This window comes from Channa argus, chromosome 13, assembly GCF_033026475.1.
Source record: "Channa argus isolate prfri chromosome 13, Channa argus male v1.0, whole genome shotgun sequence".
Classification (NCBI taxonomy): Eukaryota; Metazoa; Chordata; class Actinopteri; order Anabantiformes; family Channidae; genus Channa; species Channa argus.
In genome coordinates this window covers 16,381,387-16,397,299 of record NC_090209.1, presented here as the reverse complement: position 1 = coordinate 16,397,299, position 15,913 = coordinate 16,381,387, and the positions used below count along the sequence as shown (strand labels likewise).

At 40.5% G+C, this 15,913-nt stretch overlaps 1 protein-coding gene across 9 annotated transcripts in view; it reads left to right on the top strand.

Moving 5' to 3' along the window:
* Positions 1-15,913, top strand: part of si:dkey-178k16.1 (band 4.1-like protein 1) — a 35,162-nt gene that overhangs the window by 11,659 nt on the left and 7,590 nt on the right. For 4 of the 9 annotated variants that reach the window (XM_067527034.1, XM_067527032.1, XM_067527027.1 and 1 more), the window contains exons 2-15: positions 2,735-2,823; positions 3,148-3,297; positions 8,408-8,512; positions 9,369-9,411; positions 9,543-9,618; positions 10,523-10,741; positions 10,833-10,920; positions 11,006-11,158; positions 12,213-12,310; positions 12,868-13,043; positions 13,353-13,591; positions 14,052-14,090; positions 15,165-15,194; positions 15,758-15,913. In XM_067527034.1, the coding sequence (XP_067383135.1) occupies positions 2,752-2,823; positions 3,148-3,297; positions 8,408-8,512; positions 9,369-9,411; positions 9,543-9,618; positions 10,523-10,741; positions 10,833-10,920; positions 11,006-11,158; positions 12,213-12,310; positions 12,868-13,043; positions 13,353-13,591; positions 14,052-14,090; positions 15,165-15,194; positions 15,758-15,913 (1,644 nt within the window). In that variant the 5' untranslated portion in view covers positions 2,735-2,751. The remainder of the gene's footprint in view (positions 1-2,734; positions 2,824-3,147; positions 3,298-8,407; positions 8,513-9,368; positions 9,412-9,542; positions 9,619-10,522; positions 10,742-10,832; positions 10,921-11,005; positions 11,159-12,212; positions 12,311-12,867; positions 13,044-13,352; positions 13,592-14,051; positions 14,091-15,164; positions 15,195-15,757) is intronic. The other 5 variants (XM_067527028.1, XM_067527030.1, XM_067527029.1 and 2 more) reach the window with 5 other exon arrangements.

Sequence of the window (15,913 nt, the reverse complement as noted above, 5' to 3'; positions counted from 1 at the left end):
AAAAAGCAATCGTGAGGGATTTCCAGAGTTCTTAATTATTTAATCTCTTGAGTGCCATAACTGGATGGCAAAGCATCCAGTATCAACCAAGTCTAATTTTCATTGTGATTCTAAAAAGAAAAGTCAGTAGGAATTATCCTCTGGGAAAATCCAACAAAGTGGTGGATTCTCACTATTTCGTTCCACATTCTGAACCATTTTAAGCTTATTTTTAAAATATTTGTAGTGTAGATTATTAAGTTTTATTCTTGTTGGTATTAAAATGTTGAAAGTAGACTTAGAAATATTTTTGAACAAGCTGCTGGATGTTTTTCATGAGAGAGTTGTTTTGATCAAACAAGTTCACAAAGTTTGGTTTGACAGCCTTTCTGCTTCTTCATAAAGTACTTTATATGCATGCATGGAAATTTGCTGCTTTACTTGTTTCACTCTTGCATTGCCTCAATACATAAACATGAGTCCTATTTGGCAAATTTACACAAGGAAATCTATGTAAAATATATTAACAAGGACACTCTGTATTTATATAATACTCATACTTAGAATAAGAATATAATTAGTCATTCTTTTGAGTTTTTGAGCATCTTTTTATTCATTAGTTGGATAATTAAACAACTTGCAGCCCCTTCAGAGTTGTGAAGGAACATTGCACTGTGTGAGTGTGTGACATCTGCAGCCTTCCCGGAGCCAGACTGTGCTCCTCTTTGATCCAGCTTCATTATGCAGAGGGAGGCTGACCTATCATGAAAGCTGAGACATGCTGTGTTTCAGCCTTCCACATGGTAAACACAGCGATGTCCTCCGAAATCTGGTTGGAGAAAAAAAAATGTAATTAGGCCCTTTTCTTTTGGAGGTAAATACTACTATTTCTTTTCCTGCTTTACAAAGTCGTTGCTGGTTGTTATTAGACCAAATTAAGCTTGTGTTTTGCTCCTCCTTAATGACAGTTTTCCCTGGAAGCTTTGTGCTTTTTATCGAGGCTTTCCATGTCCCCTCCTCACTAATCCCTTCTTCTCATTTGTCTTGTCTTGCAGTATATTATATATTATTTTTCACCCACATTTGTCCTATTCACGCTTTAAGGTTTACACTACCAACATTTTCCCAAACCGTGATAAACTCCATTAATGCGATAAACAGTGACGATATTTTATTTTCTTATGTTCAAATCAATAACTAAAGAGTGTAGTTTGGTACTTTATTACTACTACTATTCTTTTTACGGCTCTATAACAGTTTATAGGTATTCATTAATGAGGTGTTTGGAGCTCTCCAGTTCTTCAACATGTTGCACATACTGTTGACTGACACATTTTTGCACATGGAGTTTTTAGTATTTTCTTTCATGAGAAATAAATGAAATTAAACCCATATTCAAGGAAACAAGGAACCTAATAATTAAAGAATTGGCACCCTGTATTTTGGCCAGATGAGCAAGAAAACCCCCATCTTAAAACCCCAAATACTGACCTTCATAATCCTTTTAAAAACACGGCATCATCTCAAGCTACAGCTAGCTTCAGTTACAAAGTGTATCTTGTTGTAAATTCTGAACACTATTTTCCCACATTTTCCCATCTTGGAAAACCTTGGATGCCTAACCCTGTGCTCATTGTTCATAACAAAGCCACAGATTGACTATAAGTTTTATCTCTTATAGTTCTTTTCTCTTTGCTGTTACATCCAATCTAGAATTCAGCTATTTTACTGTATGTCACCCAGGGAAAGAGTACAGCTCGATTATAGCAGTGGTCACCTTCAAATAACAAGCCTCATCTGTCTGCAGCTCATCCAAATATTCTATCAGCAATGCTTTATGTCACTGTCCAGCCTCTCTATTTTCTCCTCATAACCTCTGGCTTTTATTCTGTGCTGCTCTTTCCTGTCTCCTCCTCACATTGTTGTCCTGTTCCTGCTGCCCTCACCCTTCCTAGTCATCTGCCTGCCTATCTCTCTCTCTCTTTCTGTCTCTCTCTCTCTCTCTCTCTCTCTCTCTTTCTGTCTCTCTGTCTCTCTCTTGTTTTTCTGTCTCTGTCTCTCTTGTTTTCTGTCTCTCTCTCTCTTTCTGTCTCTCTGTCTCTCTCTCGTTTTCTGTCTCTCTCTCTCTCTTTCTGTCTCTCTGCCTCTCTCTCGTTTTCTGTCTCTCTCTCTCTCTTTCTGTCTCTCTGCCTCTCTCTCGTTTTCTCTCTCTCTCTCTCTTTCTGTCTCTCTCTCTCGCTCTCTCTCTCTCTCTCTCCTTCTCTATCTCTGCATGTCTGCTGTCTTGTGCCGTGCCGCAGGGCTCTCTGGCTGATGTAATTTATGCTATCTCCTTTGCTAGTGTGAGAGGAGAGCATCCTGAAGCCAACAGTCTTCATGCAGAGTGCTCCTGTGGGAGGCTATGAGCCAGCACTGGCTCAGCTACTCTCTTTCACCATCCTTCTATGCACAGTGACCATGCATGTGAAAACAATACTAATGTGTATGGAGATGATGGATAATTAAAAATATCAGATAGTAGCTGCAAAGGAAGTTGTGATGTTACTGCAGGTAATGGTTCAGTCATTTCCCCAACATGTCAGTGAAGATCTGCGTTTGCGGTGTCCAGAGGGAAAAGTGTTATAATTAAATCCCATGAGGTTAATACATCGGATGTCCATAGCTGTTTTGGACTTTTAGCATCATTAAACAGCTCCACACTGTTTCTGGAACCGGAAAAGATTTGATGCTGACTGCATATGTTTATGTGTTGCAGGACTGCAATCCATTTCTATGACAACAGAGAAGGGTTTGGCTGGGGAAATGAAGAGTGCATTGGAGGGTGACGCCAAGAGAACCAATCAGGTGGGAGGACTGTGGTACTCACAGCAGCTGTAGATCATTTTACTCAGGCCACTTAATCACTCAGGGCCCTTCCGGGTCTGTTTGATATGCAAGGCAGCTAGCTGCCTCTGCCTGTGCCAGCCACTTAACATCTTAACATCTTAGAGCAGCAACAGCTCATGCTCCATGCATTTGATGGTTGCTTTACATGATCAAAGATTTTTGATTTAAATCAATTTGCAGTACACATAAACATAAGTAAACAATGCCTCTTGAGGCTGAGAATTCAAATATTTAAATGAAGAACAAAGTGCAGTGATTTGAAGCATCGACTCTGTCTCCCAGGTTCCTGAGGACCATGGGGATGTTGATGATAGCTCAGAGAAGACCCCCAGCAAAGCCTCCAAATCCCCTCAGAAAAGCACCAAACGGCCAAAGACTGTCCCTGTCAAAGTGACTCTGCTTGACGGCTCCGACTATGAGACTGCAGTTGAGGTATGCTATGCACCTTTTTGTCTGTAACTATGAAGAAAGTGGCTCATCTGTAAATGCAAAAGAATAAGATTTGGAACGTGCCTGGCCAAGTTCATTGCTTATAGCAACACTTTAATCTGAGGTTTTTGCTGAGATATAACCCTCTAATTCCATCCGGCACAGACCCCTAACATCACGTCTCTGACACTGTTTTGGTTCATCCTCTGCAAAGCTTCATGCTCCACCAGCTGTGTTTCAGAAGCAGAGCAGCTTGTTGTGATGCTGACTTTTTCATTATTTTATCCCTTTTTATTCAGAGCTTTGACATTGGCTGAGATGGCTATGTTTGGTTTTGGCTGTTTTAATTGTATTTCTTTTTTGTTATTTCCTACTGCGTTGTGCTGGAAACTACAGACAAAGTCTACTGGTCCTGGTGTAATCACAGGTTAAGAAATTACTAAGGAGTAGTCCAACACTGTCAGCAGTGGAACAATCATGGAGGCTTGAAACAAAATAGAAACAAATGGCACCAAAAGCAATAGTCTTTACACTTTACACAAACAGTGTATCCTGCGAACAGAAACTGGAAATGAACAGTGAATAAACAAATGTGACTTATTGTATATGCCAGTCAAACTTCCACTCGACTGCAAATCCAAAAAAACATGAAAGGCATCATCAGTTTTATGTGGAGACAGTTGCTCAAATTAATACATGAATCAAATGTAAATGTAATTTACATTTTACAATTTTGTTTGTTTAAGGTTTTATGGGCGTTCTTTCAAATACAAAATCTTTTTTTTCTTTTGCCAAATTTGGAGCAACAGTAGAGAAAGGAAATGTGTCTTTATTTGCATATTTTCTGAAATTCTGAAACTTGACTATCTTCAGAGTTAGACAACTGGCCCTGATACATAACTGTATAGAGCATTTCTATCTTCTACAACTCAATATTGTGAAAATAATATTGAATATATGAAACCACAGGATGACAGGAAATCATCTCCGTGATTGAGAGTTTGGAAAGGAAAACAAATTGTATATCCAGCACTAAGCATTAGGGCTCAGTCACAACCTGTCCGATTGTTGCTCTGTCAGTAGGAATGTGCCGTTGTCCCCAGCTCTCAGAAATTGCATATTAAAATGATACAAATCATGGTCAAAACTGCAAAAATAAGACTTGTCTTTTGTAGCTGCTTCACAGCTAAACACACAAGCTTCCTTTGCAAAGAGTTGCCAAAGCGGTAATTGTTCACTATTTGCAATTCTTCTAACATGCAGAAATATAATTAGAAAAAAAAAATCAAAGGCTTGTTTTGCAGTGCTGTTCAAATACAGTTTGGCTGTTTCTCCAGAGTAAAATACCCACGTGGTTTAAAATCATTTTTTTGGCTGTGCAGGTGATAGGAAAAAATACTGTATTTTTAGAAGCCGGTGTACATGTCCCCCATCTGAATAGAGCCCTTGACTCAGCATAACATCCCTCAGTACACCTCAGTGGGATTTAGTCTCCCATGGTAATACATACTACTGAGTCAGGAAACACAGCTCTGTTGCTGTTCCCACCGAGTGGGGGAGTGACGGGTGGAGGGAGGTGAGACAAGCTCTGCATTGTGGGGGATGGAAGGCTCAGATGAGCAATCCCTGGCTACCATGAATCTTGATTCTGTAGCCTTTTTTTGACGAGTGTAGCTCAGTGAATTCCCAATGCTCTTTGTTTATTGAGATGTCACGGTAGCACACGTGTTCATCATGATCGAGGAAAGAATACATTTGCCCCTGAATGTGAAGTGAGTTCTGAGGAAAAAGCAAAACATGTTGTAGGGTGTGTTCCACACCAAGGGGAGATCCTGGAGCTGCATGAATCACATTACAGCCAGCTCTGGAAACCCATTGACTGCTGCTGCTGATGGAGTGTGATGGGAGTACATTTGTAGACCGCTCAACCTCATGCCAACTATATTTCTTTCATGGCCTTCTGCCTCTCAGGTGACCTCATATTTAACTTACAAGAGTCAGCTTGTGGGAAAATATGTTAAAAGTCCTTACTGAGGCATTACACACATTCCCATTAAACTCAGCCTTCCATCTTTTCTTCAACATGCTGGCACGCACACACACACACACACACACACACACACACACACACTTCATGACGCCATCTGGCCAGTGACACAAGAGCTATTGGGCTTTACCAGGAAATCCATATAGATGACAGATGAGTGCTCTTATGTTTGACCTGAGAGAAAATAGAATATAGGAGAAGTAAAGGTGGAGGAGGTGGGGAATAAAATGAAGTGGAGAAGATCCCCATAGTGATTTTTGTATACTGTACTGTGCTGCTTGAGAGAATGTTCATAGAACAAAAAAAACAGGGGGGACACAATGATGAATGCAGTGAAATCATTACTTTAATTACAGCCATGATGTCCTGTGAAGGAACAGGCCCTGATAGTAAAATCCTAGGGAGGCAGCTGGAGCCTCCTATTGAACTTTGGCTCACAACATTAATGATATTGACTGAGCTCAGTGCTTTTACATTCTGCAGTCGTTAACTTGAAGCCAACTACTAACAGAGCATATAGTAGGTTATTTCAGTGCCTTTGGTTCGTGAAAGCGTCTTGAATTAAGCATCTGGCTCTATGAATAAATCCTAAAGAGACCATTGTGCCCATATTAAACTTGGCTGAAAGAACTTTTCTCTGCAGGTTCATTCATCTTTTTGCCAGTTAACCATCAAAATTTCCACGTTATGAGACAGGCAGTTGGGGTCTGCCTTCTTTAATTGAGTGCTTTCTGTGCTGCTGATTCCTCAGTGCTCAGCTGCTGATGCTGACCAGCCACGATATTCAACAGGTGCCTTATTCACACAGTGAACATTATGATTTAAAAAAATGCTTTCATGTATTTTTTCTTAGTCCAATCTGGACAGGCACCATTGAGCTGTGTAACATTATAAAACTGTATATTACAAACCCAAACCCCATGATTCTTACTGCATGTACAAATACAGGTACACTATATACAAGGATATATATATAAGGATACAACCAGCCAAGAGAGTGCTCAATTCATTACATAGAATAATGTTTATCTGTCAGCTGCGGACCAAAGCCTCTGAAGGTTGCTCAAAGAAACTCACCAATACTGTAGCTAATCTGGAATCAGTTTATTACTTAAAAAAAAGTTCTCTGCTGCTTTAAGAAGAGTGTTACCATTTATTTCCGATATGTGAGCTGCTATAAGTTAAAAGCATAATGTAGACATAGTCCAGAACTGGTACATTTTGGAAATCTGGCCTCTCTCCTATAGGCCAAAATATTATTATGAAGGAACTTGAACAAAAGAAGTTAGATGTTTTTGGTGGCTGTGGTTCAGGAAGCAGAGAAGTCACTGACTAATCATATTTTGCCTCCCAGCTCATCCTGCCCATATGCTGATGTATCCTGTAATAATGCAGCCATTTATTTTTGTGCCCTGAGTAGGCACAAGTCAACCTTGGTGAACTAGTCTTGATAAAGTGGCTCTGGAACATGATATACAGAGTATTGTCATTTATTGCATTCATATCTTCTACCATATGGCAGCCCTGAAGGTAATGCAGCATAATATATAGTGTGTGAAGTGCAACACTCTGTTTGTTTATTTCAGCTGAACTGTGATTAGAAACTGTCATGACTGTGAAATCAAGGAAAAAAATATCTGCAGCTTTACAACATATTTTATTTATTGACAGCACTCTCTCTCAGCTTTCACTAAAGTGACTAAGTTCAGTAGAGTTACTTTCTCCCCGGTCAGCTATTAACCCTTTCACATACACACTTTCTCTCCTCGTCATCTTGTTTGTATGGGTGAGGCAATAGGCAAAATGGATTTCTAGGATTACACCAAATGGCTGCTAACACAATCACCCAACAGAACTAGTTACAGAAATGTGATTGGAGCCAATTGGAGCGACAGCACAATCTCATCAGCAGCTCCTGAATTGGTTGCCTAGCTTGGGGGACCACCTGAGATGTGTGTTGCAATTTCATTTGGTTGGAAAGTCGAGTGTATGGGCTGCTGCCCCAAAAACATCTCCGACTACAGCCTCTGCCTGTTAATCACTATTATTCACCAATGGCAGCCTCAGTTCAGAAGGATGTAAATTATTATTTATTAGACTGAGAGACTTTATAATGATTATTTCACTTTTCATAAATTTTAAAAAAGGTTTGCTGCCTGTACTGCCAGCTTTTATTAGAAAGGCTGTACAAAGCTGTGTGACGGTCTTGTAGTAACGAGAGCTAGAGTTACTGAGAGGGCACACGCATATACAGAAGGGACCTATTACTTCTGTTTCCATGGTAACAGCTGCTTGGTTGCTTTGTCGCCATAGGAGCCAGGTTTCCCTAGGAGATGAATCTGGCGTGTGTGTGCCTGTGTTAGCGTGTGTGTGTGTGTGTGTGTGTGTAAGTAGAATTTTGCCAAGGCCGTCTGTACAACCCACAGGGACATGGTTTTCAGTCCTGAAGGGCTGCATAGAAATAAAGGTGTGGTCTGGTTAAAACGCCACTGATGCGAAATGCAGTTCCTCTGCTTGTAGAGTGGGGCTCCTCCTACTCAGGAGAGGATTGGGACAATCTCTCAAACCTCAGTTGGGATGAATTTTGTCATGGTTATTTTTGACTCCTTTGTCTTGTGAAGAAAAAGAAATGTATGTCATACTGGGCTATAATTTTACTAAACAAAGCCAAAATATCTTAGAATAAATTTAATCCCAATCCTTCTTTTTTTGTTGTTGTTGTTTGATTCGATTTATTTTTTGCATTTTGTGTTAAAGCTAGGTGACTAGAAATATTGGAAGAAAGAACAGTATCCCATGCGGGTTTCTGGTTGGAATCAAATCTGAGACATTGCAATTACTCTATACAGGGCTTACACACTGGGACAGCAGATGCTCATCAGTCTCTCTCTCTCTCACACACACACACACTTATCAAACTACATCAAGGCACTCTGTCCCCCTTTGTCTTTTACAGTACTCATGCAACCTAGACCTGCAGAGTGTCACCTGCTAACCTTGCTGTGTGTTCTTATGCTAATTCTCTTTTACAAGGTTTTTCTGCATGTGTGTTTGTGTGTATGACAGAAATTTGCCAAGGGCCAGACCCTGCTGGACATGGTGTGTGGCCATCTGAACCTGCTGGAGAGAGACTACTTTGGCCTGACTTTCATGGACACGGACAATGCCAAGGTCAAACAAATACAATAAACAAGAAAAACAAAGTGCATGCACATATCTTTGGATATTTATAATATACAGACGTTATGTTATTGGCCGCTGCAGTTAAACCAAATTACCAAACAGAAGCTGTCCTCAATCAGCCGGGGTGAAGCTCATGTCTTACTCACTGAACCCCAAATTACTCCTGCAAGTGTGTGCTCTGACTCGTACGTCAATTTGAAAAAAAAAACAAAATATGATATCATCTGGCTTTCTGACCAGTCTGATGTGGCACTGTTTTGCCAAGTTATTACATAGAGCTGCAAACATCTTAATTAAACAATACATCTTTTTTACCACAGTGCACGTCCAAGGTCATGTTTCTTTTTAGATACCTCTAACAGATTAGAAATTTTGAACGTTTATGTCACTGATATCAGAAGGAATGTTTCAACAGTCCATTTAGTCAGATAGTTTCTCCAGGTGATATAAAACAGTGACTCCCTCAATACCCTTATAGCTGCGCTTAACCACTTATACTGTAGCTTGAGCTTGTCATTCTTTGGCCTTTAACCTTTCAAAATGCGATTTGACAATATGGCCTTTTAAAAAATGGTGCACTGGCTCTACAGTTCACTTTGAAAGTTCTAGTGACATTAAGCGAAGGAAGTTGGATTCAACTGGCATTTATAGCTCCAATATTGATGCTTTTAGTCTTTCTAGAAGCCCTCATCTGTTTTTTTCTAGCATGAATATATTACGATTGCAACAAATGAATAGATTTAAAAAGGTAGTGTACTTAAAAGGGGCTCTTAAAAATGTGAATATGGATGCTTTTCTGAGGTTGAATTTCTCAAATGGGATTGTATCTTTCTTTCTTTATCAGAATTGGTTAGATCCCTCCAAAGAGATTAAGAAGCAAATTCGGGGTAACTGCAACACACACACACACACACACACACACACACACACACACACTCTTCACACATACACACTCTTCACACATACCGTATTTTAATGAGCAGAGAGTAAAACGACCTTACTGGTGGTTTGTCCACAGTTGGTTCCTGGATTTTGGGGTTTTCTGTCAAGTTCTACCCTCCAGACCCATCTGTCCTCATTGAAGACATCACCAGGTAGGTCTGAATACAACAGGCAGTTTTTTTTTACATAAAGAGAAGACTACAATATTATTTAAACAAACTATGAGAACCATCTGTTAGTCAAAAAATTATATTTTCTCTTTCACCTATTGTGAGATTAATGTTTTGGGTTCCTGGTTAATTTACATAAGACATATGCAAAACAGTACAGTGCTTCCAGTTCTTATTTGACTTTCGTCTTCCAACAGTAATCTCCATGAAAACTCTTGCTTTTGCTATTTTTTTTGGTTTCGGTTATTTTGAAATTCTTTGAGGACAACAAACCTAATTCCCCACTGCTCTGCAGGACTGGGAGACTATTATATAAAAACCTCCAGAGCTAGCAGAAAAAAAAATCTCTTACTTAAATAAGTTATCTGAGTCTTTTTACTGGAGGATATTCAGGGATTCCGTGGTAGGAACTACTGTATGTCTGAGGTTCCTCCTCATTCATCTAATAAATGCATAGATAAGGTATGTACTCAATTGATGCAGATGTAGAAGTATTAGTGAGGGTGTGAATTTTGACAGACTAAGGCCAAATTAAACAAGTTTTTAAAATTTTCCAGCATGCTAACATACTCAGAATGACAATGCTAAAATGAGTTTAGTGTTTATCCTGTTCACTATCTTGGTGCCAATTGGCATTAACCCCAAAGCACTGTCGAGGGTGAAAGGAATGTCATATTGCCAACACTTGGACATACACCAAAGTACTGCACAAAACAAAACATTGATCTGATGGTACTACATTTGAATTGAGGAGACCACATAAATTAAGTCACGTAGTCGTTGAGTTTCATTCTCCAAGCACCGTGAATGTGCAGCAGCTTTCTGGCAGAGCAGACACATACTTCTTAAAGACAAGTTTCTGTGTTTTGTTTGTTTTTTTTCCCAGGTACTACCTGTGCCTGCAGCTGAGAGATGACATCCTGTCTGGTCGTCTACCCTGCTCGTTTGTCACCCACGCTCTTCTGGGCTCATACACTGTCCAAGCAGAACTGGGAGACTACGAGCCGGAGGAACATGGCCCAGACTATGTTAGCGACTTCCGCTTTGCTCCCAATCAGACTCGTGAGCTGGAGGAGAGAGTGATGGAGCTTCACCATAACTACAGGTCAGAAAATTAGGACTGTATGAATTATATTACAGGCAATGAGGATAATTGTAGATGTTCGTGTTTTTGATTTGTTCAATGAATGTCGCAGGGGTATGAGTCCAGCAGAGGCAGAGGTGAACTTCCTAGAAAATGCCAAGAAGCTCTCAATGTATGGAGTGGACCTGCATCACGCTAAGGTATAGAGATAGTACTTCTAGCCTTTTCAACTGTCAGCACACTTTTTTGTGAGTTTTTTTAATGATTTATGCCTGCATTCATCAGGACTCTGAAGGAATCGACATAATGCTTGGTGTCAGCGCCAATGGTTTGCTCATCTACCGCGACCGCCTCAGGATCAACCGGTTTGCCTGGCCGAAAATCCTCAAGATATCTTACAAAAGAAGCAACTTCTATATAAAGATCCGACCTGGAGAGGTCATTATCTTGTCTTTTACATCTTGCTTGACTTAGTAGGAGTTCGCTGTACGCTAATTGCATGCACAACTCCACTAGAACAGCTTATGACAATCACTCTGGCAAAACTGAGGGATCATTTGATAGATGAAGAGCCAACTCCACATTTCTATTTCATTGTCTCTCTTAGCTGGTCACAAGCAGCATAAGTAGTAATTTCATGGTTTGTGTTACTTTTATCTGCTGAAAACCATGTGACAACTGAAAGGAGGAAAAAATTCAGCCATTATTTATAGCCCTCATAGATGCTGTTCTTAAAGATTAGGCCCATAGGTCACGTTTTTATTCTTCTCTGCCTCCTCTGCTTTTATAGTGGCTTTAAAGCCCGATTAGCCAGCCATAAGGATTTGCACTTTGTCTGAGGATTTTACTTGCAAGTGTTAAAAACCACAGCAAACTATGGTTCTAGCTCCCAAAACTTATTACGAATTGCAGTTTTTCTCCTTCATTCTTTGGCCTTCTGGGTGTGAATCTGCAGCATGTTTTTCTTTTTTTAATCCACTGATATTGACATCTTCATAGTGAATACCAAGGCCATTGTGTGAATGTGCTTTGTTCTGCAGATCTATCCTCCTAAGTCAGCCATCACTTTAAATTTGGCTGAAGGGTCGTCAAGTCGTTTTATTCTAAATTGTCCCCACAATGGTTTTATGTGGAACAGAAGTTCTGATTGTGAATGGACTACCCCTCATGTTTAAATACCTGTTATATTGGTAATAACCTATTGATCTGAAAGCTGCCTCTTCTGTTCACACCACTGAACATCTGACGGAGTGAGTGCATGAACTAGTAATTTGTAGGTTGGTTACCTGACATGGCAGTGGGAGATGTGAGAATATATTGCTACGAGTAAACAGAAAAACAACATTGATTTCTCCACTGCTGCGGAGTAAACACAATTCACATTGCCACCCTCCCTCCATCTTCCCCCACACTTTCTCCCTTCACACCCTTTTTCTTCCTCACCTCCCTTCTTCCTCCTCTGACACCTCCACTCGTCTCCCTCACCATTCAGTATGAACAGTTTGAGAGCACCATAGGCTTCAAGCTGCCCAACCATCGGGCATCAAAGAGATTGTGGAAGGTCTGCATTGAGCACCACACCTTCTTCAGGTAGGAACTGATGGTCACATTCACAGATTAATTGACAGCTGCACTCTTTCTGCACTGTAGTCATCGCACCCTGCATGAACTGTTTACACTACACTGCAGAGCAATCTTACAAAGACACTTGTTTTTGGAAAAACTACAGTAATTATAATTTGCACCGTTGACCTTATTTTCAGCTAGGAAAGACATTGGCAGTCTTTGCACTAAGTTGAGCTAATGAGCTGCTGGTGCTATAGTTTCATATTTTCCCTGAAGATTTCCACATCTAATGCTCGACAGAGAGGAACATTTTTGGTCTTTAGTTCTTTCAGGAGAAATCACAAGAAATTGACACCTACTAATAAACTCAACATAACTAATTACCCTGAAATATTTATTTGCTTACGTTTACTGTCAAATATTATAACATCCTGGTAAAATACTTAGACATTAGTGGAGACAAGGAGAAAATAAGGACTTTTCTGTCTTTCTTTTGAACTGTGTAATATAGTAATTGATTTCAGCCAGGTCCAGGATCTGAGTATCTGAGGCAGATTTTCAGAAAACAAATCTTCTTGCAGGTTGGTTTCTCCTGAGCCACCTCCCAAGGGTTTCCTGGTGATTGGCTCCAAGTTCCGCTACAGTGGGCGAACCCAAGCCCAGACCAGACAGGCCAGTGCTCTGATTGACAGACCTGCCCCACAGTTCAATCGGTCTGTTAGCAAGAGGTACATGCTGCCTCGCAGCATTGATGGAGGTGAGCACTCAGTGTTGCATTATGTGAGGCATTAAAATAGCTCCAGCCCCTCAGGTTGAGAAAACTGAATGAAGTAAAGAGCTTTATGATTGAAAACATACTTATACCCTGACAAAGTGTAACCTTTTTAGATTTAGTGTTATAGCCTCACAGTGAAGGGAGTGCCCACCAGTTCTGTGAGAATCATGTGTTATCCTGGAATTCCTGTGCAAACCTTTGGTGCTTTCCACACCTCATTAGAAATCATGTCATGTAAAAGTTGAGGTGGTTGATTTTTTTTCAATGTTCCTCCCTTTATTTCTTGTCCAGCCTCAGCTCTTGGTGACAGTATGGACCAGCTGTCCCAGCGAAGCTCTAGTGAACGCACACAGTTCATGTCCAGGGAAGACTTGGACCAAGAGGGTAGCCTAGATCTGGAACATGATCAGTACCACTATCATGACCAAGACCAAGACCAGTACATGGATCAGGAGCTGGAGCGACATGAAGATCAGAGGCAGACATGGAGCACCGCCATCTCAACACCGACCAAGACTCTGGAGCTCAAGGTAGCAAGAAAATGTGCTTTCACTACAGATAAGGTTGCCTGGCTGTTTCTATTGGTCTTTATCAATCAACACCCATCTCAGAATATGGTGTGACAAATCACAATTTGAGAAATATGCAAAGCAGTTGCGTTGGCTCATATAAGTTTCTACTAACACTCCTCATCCTCCTCCCCCATATTCCCTTTCATTTAATACTGTAATCGGCATCCATGTTTTTCTCTGCTTGGCATAATTTTGCCAATGTTCTGCTCCCGTAATTTTATGACTTCTCCGTATGAGACCCCAATGCTAACTATTTTTTCAATCCTCCAATAACCAACATGACCTCTTTGCTTCAGATGTTGTTACGTTTTAGCACAGCATCCTGCCTGCCTTTTCATTGCTCTAATATCCACACTCATAGCTAACCAGTGCTTTTTTCCCCTCTGACTTTGGTCCTCCACCACGTCCCATCCTGTAGGGTGAGGAGGCAGGCTCGCCCATAGGCTCAAAACCAGAGGTATTTTGGCCTAAGACCTTAGTGTCTGTCTGTGTGGTTTTGGTTGTTCTGGGTCATGCATTCGTACTATGCTTGTCAAGCACGACATGTTTCTCTGGAGGTGATGTTTTTTCTTGTCATGTCATGAGCTCCAGGATTTGAATGAGTAAAATCCATGGAATCTGCATGTTTTGTATTGATCTTCAAATGAATAGGCATGAAATGTTTAATATACATTTATTCAGACTGTTTCTTTTCTTCTTTCCCATCTGCCCTTTGGGAAATAGTCTCAGTGGAAATTCTTTAGTGATCAGAGTCCTACTCCAGTGGAAAAAGCTTCATTTTTCAATTGTCAACACATGTTTATGAGCTTGCATCTTTAACAGTGTCCCTGTGTGAAATTAGAGGGATTGATTGTTATTAGCAGGATAAACAGATGGCCCTTAAGCACTCTTGATGATTCAGTGAATCAGTGGCTCCCCTGTTAACAAATCTCCTGGTACTCTAGCTGAGATCCATAAAAATCTCATTATTTGTAATAAATTAAAAATTAATTTGATAATACTTTTACACAAAACTGGCTTTCTGGACATAGATTTCTATTTGTTTTAAATATACACAAATGAGTTTATTTTATTTATCTAGTCTGTATTGTTTTTGTGCAGTTCCTTGTTGCAAAGCACAGCAGGAAATATTGCATTTCAAGCATTAGTCGCTAACTGGTCCGTTCATTTGTGGTGTAATATTGCCTTCTCATCAAATTGTTGGATGAAAGAAGTATGGGAGTAATCCCCCCTCTCCAAGCACACAACTGCATTAATTATCAGTTGGCTCACAGAAATGGATTGTTCCTGTCTTCTTGGCAGAATTTCAGTGGCATAAATATCATGGGCTCCCAGTTCAAAGCCCAATAGTGTCAATTGTTTCTTTGTCTATTTGGCTGCCTGCCTTTTTGACTCACCTGCAGCACTTGACCTCTTTGTCTCTGCACGCATCTGTGCTCCACCCAACCCAACCCTCAACCTCCTGCTTTGCTCAAAACCCTTCTCTTCTAATAACTTGCCCCACCTCGGGCTCCCTCATCTCTTGGACAAGGATTTGGTCACTCCCCGGCCCAAACAAGAGGTACTGCTTGTCGTCTCTTCTTGGCATGTGCTACAGTACTGTATGTGTGTGTGACCCTCACCAGGTGTGCAGGTTACTGTGAGAACACAGTAAACGGCTGCAGCAATTACATTCATGTTGAAACAGGTCATTTTATTCTGTTGCTGACCTGCTGTGATAATTTGGTGCATTACTACAGCAAAATAACGTATCATATGTTTGCATGTCTGAGCCAGTTACAATGTATTATCTGTCTAGCTTTTGATCACTGAAATAATACAAATCAAAATGTGTTTGGACCCTTGTGCTCCATATTCCAAAGGTTAAATATGAGCATGTTTTTGATATATCTTACTAAAATAGTGCTAAATTAGCTGAACTGTGCTTGCACAACTGCTTACTAGACTTTTAAATGTAACTGTAGCTGGATCTCATAGCACTGAATACAACCTACATCACATTTACAAAACACAGAACAATCCACATCAGAACAGAATTACAGCACAAACATTTTAGAAACAGTTGTTACAGATTGTAATGTGGCACATTTCTGTCCCCCGATTGGCCCTTCACTGTGTGAGCAGCAGTTCCTGGACAAGACAGAAGATGTTCTACAAAAACACCAGGCCAGTATCAATGAGCTGAAGAGAGCTTTGAAGCAGCCCAACAGCAAGATGGCCCAGAGGGAGAAACGGCTGTCCTCAGCTACTCCTCCAGGAGGAACCCCGGAGCGCAAACCA